The sequence below is a fragment of the Alosa sapidissima genome, chromosome 19 (assembly GCF_018492685.1).
Source record: "Alosa sapidissima isolate fAloSap1 chromosome 19, fAloSap1.pri, whole genome shotgun sequence".
NCBI lineage: Eukaryota > Metazoa > Chordata > Actinopteri > Clupeiformes > Clupeidae > Alosa > Alosa sapidissima.
This window is the reverse complement of record NC_055975.1, coordinates 29,652,308-29,663,822: the sequence shown is the minus strand read 5'-3', so window position 1 is coordinate 29,663,822 and position 11,515 is coordinate 29,652,308. Positions and strand designations below refer to the sequence as shown.

General features: G+C 44.6%; 1 protein-coding gene across 1 annotated transcript in view; it reads right to left on the bottom strand.

Annotated features, from left to right (window-relative positions):
- Window positions 1-11,515, bottom strand: part of arhgap12a (Rho GTPase activating protein 12a) — a 42,893-nt gene that overhangs the window by 21,091 nt on the left and 10,287 nt on the right. Inside the window, 1 exon segment of the mRNA XM_042072882.1 lies at window positions 178-201. Coding sequence (XP_041928816.1) covers window positions 178-201 — 24 coding nt within the window.

The following is an 11,515-nucleotide window of genomic DNA, read 5'->3' as shown; positions in this document are numbered from 1 at the left end:
GAGGAAGGAGGGAGAGGGAAATAGAGAGAGGGGGGGTAATAAAAAGAAAGAGACAAAAATAATCCTGTTAGAATTACAATGGACTAGAATTAGAAATGATGCCCCACAAGGGTCCATCAGCCCAGTAGAACCCCTCCCCCCTCCCCCCCTCCCAGAACCCCTCCCCTCCCCCAGAACCCCTCCCCTCCCAGAACCCCTCCCCTCTCCCAGAACCCCTCCCCCCTCCCCCCTCCCAGAACCCCTCCCCTCCCAGAACCCCTCCCCCCCTCCCCCCTCCCAGAACCCCTCCCCTCCCAGAACTCCTCCCCCTCCCAGAAACTCCTCCCCCTCCCAGAACCCCACCCCTCCCAGAACTCCTCCCCCTTCCAGAACCCCTCCCAGGCTTCAGGTCACTAAGGACACGAGCTGGACAAACTTTAGTCAATCTCTACCTGCAACATCTGCATCTGGTTCAGGTCATGTCACAATCTAAACACCAGGAGGCGCCAACACTCTGCTGTGAGATAACACTCAGAACCTGCACTACCGCATTCCAGCTTCCTTACACACACACACACACACACACACACACACACACACACACACACACACACACACACACACACACACACACACATGTTCATGCATGAAAGCATTCTCATACTCACACATACTGTATTGACACACACTACATTCATACACGCTCACATATGCACGTACTAACACACACACACACACACACACACACACTCAAACACACCTTGTGTGTGACCTAGACCTGGTACCATAACTTAACCACCGGACTGACTACATTCCATCTTTGTAAACTCATACTCGTACTATTTTGGTTAGAGTGTACACACACACACACACACAGGTGATATATCTCAATGCATTTCAACTGTCTCAAACATTCTTATGTATATGTGTGTGTGTGTGTCCATATGCTACTGTGTCTGGGTGTCAGGCTGTTAATCTGGTGAGCATAGTGTCTGTGAACATTGTTACCGTGTGTGTGTGTGTGTGTAGGGATGTATGTCATGTTTATGTGTGTGTATCTTGATTAATGGTGTGATATGCATCTGTGTGTATTTGTGGGCATGTGAGTGTACGTGAGTGTGTGTGTGTGTGTGTGTGTGCATGTACTCTTCAATCGGACATGTTGACCGGCCGCTCACTCAGTGCTATTACACAACAGCCTTCTGGGTAATTTAATTACAGCTAAGCAGGTTTATACGGGGGACACAGGGGGGGAGGGAAACCTCCCAATGATACACATTACACACACACACACACATTACACATTACACACACACACACACACACACACATTACACATTACACACACACACACGTTGAATTGAATATTTCTGTATAATTTAATCTCAATGACTGTGTGTGTGTGTGCGTGTGTGCGTGCGTGCGTGCGTGTATGCGTGTGTGTGTGTGCGTGCGTTCGTGTGTGTGTGTATGAGAGGGGAATCACAGTTCTCAGTGCTTTGTTCTTATGTATTGAAGGCCTGTGGCTTCAAACAGATTCATTGGTTTGTGTACCAACACACTATATGAACTGTACTGGACAGGACATAGTGGGGTGTGTGTGTGTGTGCTTGTGTGAAATGTGTTATGTGAGAGAATGTGTGCATGCGCGTGTGTGTGTGTGTGTGGGTGAGTGTTATGAGTGAGCTTGTGTTGTTATGTGTGAGAGTGTGTTTGTATGTATGCGTGTTTGTGAGTGTACCAGCATGCCATCGGGATTAAAGGGCTAATGGTTCAGACATGACAACAGACTGGGTGTGTGTGTGTGTGTGTGGGGGGTGTGTGAGTGTGTGTGGACATGGCTTGATGGCTTGAATGACAAACAAAGGTTCAAAGTCTGCCTTCATGACACTACTATGACATCACACCCACTTCCTGGTGAGGGCTTTGAGGGATATACTCTCTCTCTCTCACACACACACACACACACACCGTCTCCATCATATCTGTCTTTGCACACACACACACACACACACACATCTAGTGTTGTGCCCCCCCCCCCCCCCCCCCCACCTCTCTCCCCATTAGGTCATTCTCCAGATGTCGCCATATATATAATATGTGTGCATGCGCGTGTATGTGTGTGTGTATATGTGTGCGTGTGTTTTCTTTAACAGCATAACTCTCAAAAAGAATTTCAAGTTTTTGCCTGAAATTGCACTGTGCCTATTTACGAGGGCATTGTTCCCACCTCTTCTGGGGCCTACCATCAAATGTTGGACCTCTATAGAAAGCAGAGAACCTCTAGTTTTCGTAGGAAACAGTCAAAATAAATGTGTGATGTACTCACAAAGAGTTACAGAGGCTAGAATATATATTTTTTTTTTTCTGCTGGATTACAAGCATCTCTGAACTGACCACATTTCAGCCCTCTAGGTCTCTTGATATCCCTTAGAAACACAACTGAGCCCTAGCACCAGGTCTTGTGAAGTTGTGTGCAAAAGTAGATCAATATAGAATGAAAATATGAGTGCTTTAGACTATTATTTGCCAAGGAATGCCCATGCGTTTTGTAAAATGCCTATGGATACTACCCATAGGACTTTTTGTTATCCAAAATGCATACTGACAATCAAATGCTTACTGCACATGAACCCCTTTGTGTAAAAGCATAATCCTGGTCTCAAATGAAAGGTAACACTTTGAGGTTTCATGCTTGTATTTGGATTATACTTCAGGGGTTCTGATATGGAATGACTACACTAAATATGGAATGATTTACTTTGTTGGTTCAATGAGTGTGTATAAGATAGACTATACATCTGTACAACTAATATTGGATAACACAACATGAAGATTCAATTTCTATGGATTCTTGTGAATATTTTAGTACCCAATATGTTGCATCTACTTATTGTGCTGCAGCTACACTGCAGCCAGAAGTCAGGGTAGCACCAAAAGTAGAAGGGCATTTTGGATCAAATTTAATTGAGACATAATAAGATTAATCTAAGAATGTAAAGCACTATACAGATTGTACATGAAAAAAGTTGTCATATTTGGATTCCCAAGAGTCAAAGCTTTCAAATGGTGTATAACATTACTATGCTACATAGCAATTTGGTGCATACAATTGATTTAGAATGTTGAGGGGAGGTGGGGGAGGGGGGTAACCGTCCCACCGGCGGGACACTGAAAGTTATGTGGTTTTTAAGGCTGTATATTGGCAATGACCTCACGGTACGATACACATCACAATGTATTGCGATATATACTGTATATATATATATATATATAAAAGTATAAGTATAATACTCTTTTGATCCCGTGAGGGAAATTTGGTCTCTGCATTTATCCCAATCCGTGAATTGGTGAAACACACTCAGCACACAGTGAACACACAGTGAGGTGAAGCACACACTAATCCCGGCGCAGTGAGCTGGTCCGGTCCGGTTACAAGTCCGAAGCGCTAACCAGTAGGCCACGGCTGCCCCCTAAATAAATATATATATATATTTAGGGGTGTGTGTTTGTGTTGAGTGTGTGTATGTATGTAAGGGGAGAGTAAGGCAGTTTAATATGTAGATCACATGATAATGATAATCAAGCAGACAATATCACCTGTATAGGCATTATTGCCTAATAAAAAACATCCATATTTTGGCGGCAGTGGCGATACGATATATATTGTGCAAGTGGAGATACAATACAATATATCGATATTTCGATATCGAAAGCACAGCCCTAGTTTGAATGTGTGTGTCTTTGTGAGTAATGGCTTGAGGGTGTGTGTGTGTGTGTGTGTGTGTGTATGTTTGCAGACTGAAGTGCTGCTGTCTAAGCACCCCTGAGGTCTGCCTAAGGAATCAGCTCAGGCCAATTACATTAATACTGCTGATTGTGTGTGTGTGTGTGACAGAATGAGAAAGATTAAGAGTGTGTGAGACAGCGACAGACAGAGAGAGTGTGGCTGAGTGTGTTGTGTTTGTAAGAGGGCAGTGTACTGTAAGTGTGTGTGTATGGTTGTTGAGTGAATGTGTGTTTGTGTTGAGTGTGTGTGTGTGTGTGTGTGTGTGTGTGTGTGTGTGTGTGTGTGTGTGTGTGTAAGGAGAGAGTGGGAGACTGAGAGGTTGAGAGTGGATGAGTTTTTGTAGAGGCATTTATCTCTTCTACTGGTTTCCAGTTGAGGGTTCAGTTCAGTTGAGGGTTCACACACACACACACACACACACACACACACACACACACAAGCTGTGTGTCCTCTAGCCTATTCAGAGTGTGTGTGTGAAGGAGGAGGAAAATGACCCAAATCCCTCATACAGTACACAGTCACATTCGCACATATAAAAGCACACACACACACACTCACACATGCACACACACTTTACTGAATAAAACCCCTCATGCATATTCTAAACAGAAACAAAACATGAAATGGACAATCCCCAGCACCCTGGACCCTCCATACCAGAACGCTAGTGTGTGTGTGTCATTTGTACACATACCAGAACGCTAGTGCGTGTGTGTCGTCATTTCTACACAGCAAGCAACTTGCCACAGAAAATGCCACTTCATGAACACACACACACTCACACTCACACACACACACACACACAACCAGTGGGAGGAAGCAAGACAAAGACATACTATATTACCCATCATACACTGCTCTCATTCTCCCATTCACACACACATCCATGTTCACAACCCATCAAGTACAAAATATACTCCGAACATCCATTAACAGAAATACACACAAACACACACACAAAATTCACCAAGTAGTGAGGGGTTCTTTCATATGAGAATATGAGGACATGAGACACACACACACACACACACAAGCCTTAGAGTGCTAGCACACAGACAGGAGCTCTTAGCCTCAGCACTAAAGCCGGGACCAGTAAGAACTGACCTACAAGTCTCTTAACAGGAGGGGGGAGGGGGGTCTTGATATGATCTGCAGCAAACACACTGTGTGTGTGTGTGTGTGTCTGTGTATGTATCTGTGAGTATGTAAAAATATCTGTGTGCGTGTGTGAAGGTCCAGGTGTAGGTGAAAGCATGGGTATGGAACTGCAGCTCTCCAGAAAGGGCTTCCACAGATACATACAGGTAGAGACAGGTCAGGTAATACAGTCTGAACCTGTGTGTGTGTGTGTGTGTGTGTGTGCATTAGTGTGAGTGTGTGTGCGAATATGAATCTGTTGCAACTTGCACAAAAACCCTCTAACTCTGGCACAATTCTCAAACACACACACACACACACACACACTAAAACAGGGGCTGCAGGGCATGTTGGCACTTTGCAGGCTGAAGCAGAGATCTGAAGATCCGTGGTGTGTTTGTGTGTGTGAGAGAGAGAGAAACAGAAAAGGGGGAAGTCTTCCTAAAAGAACATGAAAAGGTGTGTGTGTGTGTGTGGAGGGAGGGAAGGAGAGAGAGAGGAAGGGAGAAACAGGAGAGGAAGGCTATCTGAGTATCTTTAATGTGAACTTGCTCTTTTTCTGTGTAACGCTTGCATTTCTAACAGTCTGAATAACACACACACACACACACACACACACAGTTACTGTCTGTCGAAAACCATTGCCTGTCCTTTCATGGAATGTCTGAGTTTTGTGTGACTGATTGTATAACACTGTGCTCTAATCAGCACACACACACACACACACACAGCTCCACATAATCCCACCCGTTCTCACACACATTCTGTGCCACTCCTGCAAAGGCTGATGGGACCCTGATTGCATCATCACAGCCCACAATGCCGCTTGGCTTTATCTAGCTGCTATGACCTTTGCCCCACCCACTCCTCTTTAAGCTGTTCCATGACAGGAAGATTCCGAGATTCTGTCTGAGTGAGGTGTGTGTGTGTGTGTGTGTGTGTGTATGATTAATTGTGCCCATGTTAGCCAGTGAGTTAGGGCACAATAGAGAGGCATTTGAGAGTATGTGATATGTGAACGTGTGTGTGTGTGTGTGTGTGTGTGTGTGTGAACGGGAGAGGGAGCTATAGACAGCTATAGTGAGTGTGTCATTTATCGCAATATTTTCTGGGACAATGTATCGTCCAGCAAAAAATAGTTTCGGTGACAGGCCTAGTGTGTGTGTACCTGTGTTTTCTACTGGGCTAGTGTTGTGAAAGTGTGTGTGTGAGAGATAGTGTGTGTGTGTGTGTGTTTGTGTGTTTTTGAGTGTATGAGTGTGTGACTCAATCCTTTCCATGATGCACTGAAGCAGGAGCTCAGCTCAGCTGTGACCTTCTACACACACACACACACACACCTCACTGAAGAACACACACACACACACACACACACACCTCACTGAAGAACACACACACACACACACCTCACTGAAGAACACACACACACACACACACACACACACACACACACACACACACACACACACCTCACTGAAGAACACACACACACACACACCTCACTGAAGAACACACACACACACACACACACACAAACACACCTCACTAAAGAATACACACACACACACAGACACACACATCTCACTAAATAATACACACACACAGAGACACACACACACACCCCTCAATGAAGAACACACACACACACTCACTGGAGAACACACACACTCCATGGAGATGACCTCTGCAGGAAACAGGAACTGAACTGAGGTGTACCTCCCACTCTCAACCTGTAGAGGGCTCTACCACTGCACAAACCCGTCATTATCTGGAGTCAGTAGCCCACATCATGACCAGCTGTAGTTCTCTTAAAGGGGTGTCTAGCACCAGACATGACCAGCTGTAGTTCTCTTAAAGGGGTGTCTAGCACCAGACATGACCAGCTGTAGTTCTCTTAAAGGGGTGTCTAGCACCAGACATGACCAGCTGTAGTTCTCTTAAAAGGGTGTATAGCACCAGACATGACCAGCTGTAGTTCTCTTAAAGGGGTGTCTAGCACCAGACATGACCAGCTGTAGTTCTCTTAAAGGGGTGTCTAGCACCAGACATGACCAGCTGTAGTTCTCTTAAAGGGGTGTCTAGCACCAGACATGACCAGCTGTAGTTCTCTTAAAGGGGTGTCTAGCACCAGACATGACCAGCTGTAGTTCTCTTAAAGGGGTGTCTAGCACCAGACATGACCAGCTGTAGTTCTCTTAAAGGGGTGTCTAGCACCAGACATGACCAGCTGTAGTTCTCTTAAAGGGGTGTCTAGCACCAGACATGACCAGCTGTAGTTCTCTTAAAGGGGTGTCTAGCACCAGACATGACCAGCTGTAGTTCTCTTAAAGGGGTGTCTAGCACCAGACATGACCAGCTGTAGTTCTCTTAAAGGGTGTCTAGCACCAGACATGACCAGCTGTAGTTCTCTTAAAGGGGTGTCTAGCACCAGACATGACCAGCTGTAGTTCTCTTAAAGGGGTGTCTAGCACCAGACATGACCAGCTGTAGTTCTCTTAAAGGGGTGTCTAGCACCAGACATGACCAGCTGTAGTTCTCTTAAAGGGGTGTCTAGCACCAGACATGACCAGCTGTAGTTCTCTTAAAGGGGTGTCTAGCACCAGACATGACCAGCTGTAGTTCTCTTAAAGGGGTGTAGCACCAGACATGACCAGCTGTAGTTCTCTTAAAGGGGTGTATAGCACCAGACATGACCAGCTGTAGTTCTCTTAAAGGGGTGTATTCACCCTTTGCATCTGACGTCACGTTTGGGCTGGGCAACGTACAAACTAACGAGTTACATTAGCCCTAGTACTATGAGCTACGATAAACGTTAGCTAGGATAGCTTCTAATATGTATGGCAGCTAAAGTTATTATTTCATGTTCTGACATGACATTCTTAACCTTTTGACTATGTTACAACTGATAAAAGCATGACAAATAAAGTAACCAAATCGCTTTGCAATATTTAAGTCCAGAAATACTACATTTACAGTACTGTTAATTACAGTAACGTTACGACCTAGAAGCTATCTGCCCTTGCTGTTACCACCAGTTTCAATAACTATTTACATTTGCGATCATGACCCATTTCATCTAACAACACCACTGGCATCTTTCTTTGACTATCAGACCCCGAACAGCAATACTTGAACATTGAACTACAAAAATGGTGTTCACTTCATCATAATCCTGCTGCTGCTGCTGTGCCCTGCTGCTGTTGCTGTTGCTGTTGCTGCTGTTGCTGCTGCTGCTGTTGCTGTTGCTGCTGCTGCTGCTGTTGCTGTGCCCTGCTGCTGTGCCCTGCTGCTGTGCCCTGCTGCTGTTGCTGATGTGCCCTGTTGCTGTTGCTGTTGCTGATGCTGCTGTTGCTGCTGCGCTGAGGAGTTGCGGCTTTATTCAGTTGAAACTAAACATAATCCCTCATGAACTCTCATTTGGTCGCTATAGCAGTTGAAACTAAACATAATCCCTCATGAACTCCCATTTGGTCGCTATAGCTTTTTCCTAGCTTCTAGTCGTTTATCTGCGTTGAGCGTTTACTCCATAGATCATGCACTGTCGCTGGCCACTCCCTCGCAAACTTAATTCACTTTTCACACTTTTGTTTCAAGACTAATGTTATCGGTTATCGTATCGGTATTGGCCACAACAAACCAATAACTATCGATTATCGTTATCGGCCCTAATTCCATATGGGTGCATCTCTAGCACTTTTGCACCTCTAATCACACCACACACACGCACACGCACACGCATCAAACTAGTTACACTACACACACACACAAGCACACTGCAGACTAGTCACATAACACACACACACGCACAAAATAGCAAATCTCTATTCACACAGGCATGGTGTATTACTAAGGCTTCATAAGTACACAAGGTGATATAAGATGATTCCCTACCACAAAGCAGCAGAGAGAGACAGAGTGTGTGTGTGTATGTGTGTGTGTGTGTGGCCAGCTGTCCAGTGTGATGTTATGTAGCTGGTGTTACATAATAAGCCCCATCATCTTCCTCTCTCTGTCTCCCTCCCTCTCTCTCTCCCTTCTTTCTTTCTTTCTTTCTTTCTTTCTTTCTTTCTTTCTTTCTTTCTCTCTCTCTCTCTCTCTCTCTCCCTCGCTCCTCTCTCTCCCTTCTTTCTCTCTCTCTCTCTCTCTTTTCTCCATTCACTCAGTCATTTTTACTGCATTGACTCAGCAGGAAATTCAGCCTCTTGCATTCTTCTCTCTCTCTCTCTGTCTGTCTCTGTCTCTCTCTCTCTTCCAATAAATAAAAGAACTGAGAGTATCAGAATGTCACAACCCCAGCAAAGATAAGTGTGTGTGTTTTTGCGATAGAATGTCTGGTGTGTGTGTGTGTGTGTGTGTGTGTGTGAGAGAGAGAGAGAGATGGAGGGAGAGAGAAAGAGAGAGAAAGAGAAAGAAAGAGAAAGAAAGAGCCTGCATGAGATCTCGTTTGCGTTTCTTACCAGCTCCTCTGGGTACATGTCCTAACGTCCCGCGGTGTGTGTGTGTGTGTGAGAGTATAATCCAGCAGCAGGGAGAGGAGAAGCAGCAGCATCCACTTACTGCTGAGCCCACAGACAAACTGACTACAGAACACTAGAGCCCACTGCTACTGCTGAGCAGTTGAGCACACGCACACACACACACACACACACACAGCATCAATCTGGCATTGCTCCTCCCATTCAATTGAGGCATCTCTTTGAAAATCCAATCTCATCACTGCGCACACACACACACCACGAGGAAGGATTAAATAAATCTTCTCATAACAGTGCAGGACTATTCCAACTATTGCTCTCTCACACACTCACACACACTCACACACACACACACACACACACACACACACACAACCCCCCTCTCCCTGACAACTGAAACACTCTCAAACACACAGTTAACACATGATGTGCTTAGTGAACATACTGGGCATCATGTCATGGAAAACGTGTGTGTGTGTGTGTGTGTGTGTGTGTGTGTGTGTGTGTGTGTGTGTGTGTGTGTGTGAGAGAGAGAGAGAAAATCATGGGAAACAAGGGATAGAGTCCAGCAGAGAGGTAGAGAAAGAGGGGAAGAGAAATAACAAGACAAAATATTTTAACATGTCTAACCTTTGTCCACACACACCCTGTTAAACACACACCACACACACACACACACACAGTGAGTCCCTGCATTGGCACACCCATTAGTGGAATAAAACCTGTAACTTCAAAGTGCCACAAATCAATCGCATACACACACACACACCTAAAATGCTGTGGCCTTTGGCTGCACTTTCCAATCCATCAGTAATGAAAATGAGAGAGAGAGAGAGAAAGAGAGAGAGAGAGAGAGAGAGAGAGAGAGAGAGAGAGAGAGATGTGCCTGTTCTGTTGTAGTGTTTTTCAGGACATGATCTCATTACAAACAGACAAAATAGGACCACAGACACACACGTAAACAGCAACGTTTTCTGATGGTTCAACCGCAACACACACACACACACACACACACTAACATCTTCTGATGCTTCAACAGCAACACACATACACACACTAACATCTTCTGATGCGTCAACACACACACACAAACATCTTCTGATGCTTCAACAGCAACACACATACACACACACTAGGGATGTGAATTCCTGCCAAAACTGCGATTCAACAATCAAGGAGCAAAAGTCAAATATCGAATAAAACCAAAAAATGACTGACAGAAAGGGAGGCCCATTTCATCTTTAGCCATTTGTCATCAAACAAACTATTAATTAAACAAGTAACATGTTCTCGTCATTTTTGTTTACATAGTAGGACTATGGTAGGCTAACTGGAAGAAACAAAAAAACAATAAAGCATGACGGTGCATTTCTGCATCGCCAAACCAGATGCTCGTTAGATTAAAAAAAACTGCTACATGTCAATGATTTTACGCAAACCTGCCTTGTGCAATAGCCCACTTTTTTAACAAATTAGTTTCAATCAATGTAACTATTCATAGCCTTAGTTAGGCATGTCATATTCTGGTTAAAAAAATGAGCATGTCAACATGGTCAGGGAGGAGACGCGAGCGCAACTGATTAACAATCACCGGTAGTCCAGCTGTACTGCGGAGAACACCCGCTCGGATGGCCCAGAAGTCGCAGGCACACTCACTCAAGTAGGAGATTGCTAACTTTGCCAGGAGGGAATATTTCTTCTAGTTGGCCTTCCACTGTCATGGGGTAAGCGACAAGCGCTCATTGGTGAGCATATGTCTTGGCAGTATTGCAAGAGTTTGGTTCTGCAGAGTTAACAGTCACGAGGTCATGACAATGGTCCTCTTCTGTTGTTTGTTTACTATGTAGCCTACACAACACAGGTAGCCTAGATCAGGCTGACTACTTGAATATTCGAAGATCACGACTCATCCCTAACACACACACCAACATCTTTTGATGGTTCAACAGCAACACACACACTAACATCTTCTGATGCTTCAACAGCAACACACACTTAAAATTCATTTTTCAAAATAAATTTTTCAGTGCTTCAGGCCATCCTTAAAAATATTTTTGTTTGCAGTAACAGCCAAAAAAAATAAAAAATGGGTCGGTAGGTAGGTCAATATTTTTTTTTTCAAGATTCAAAGTAA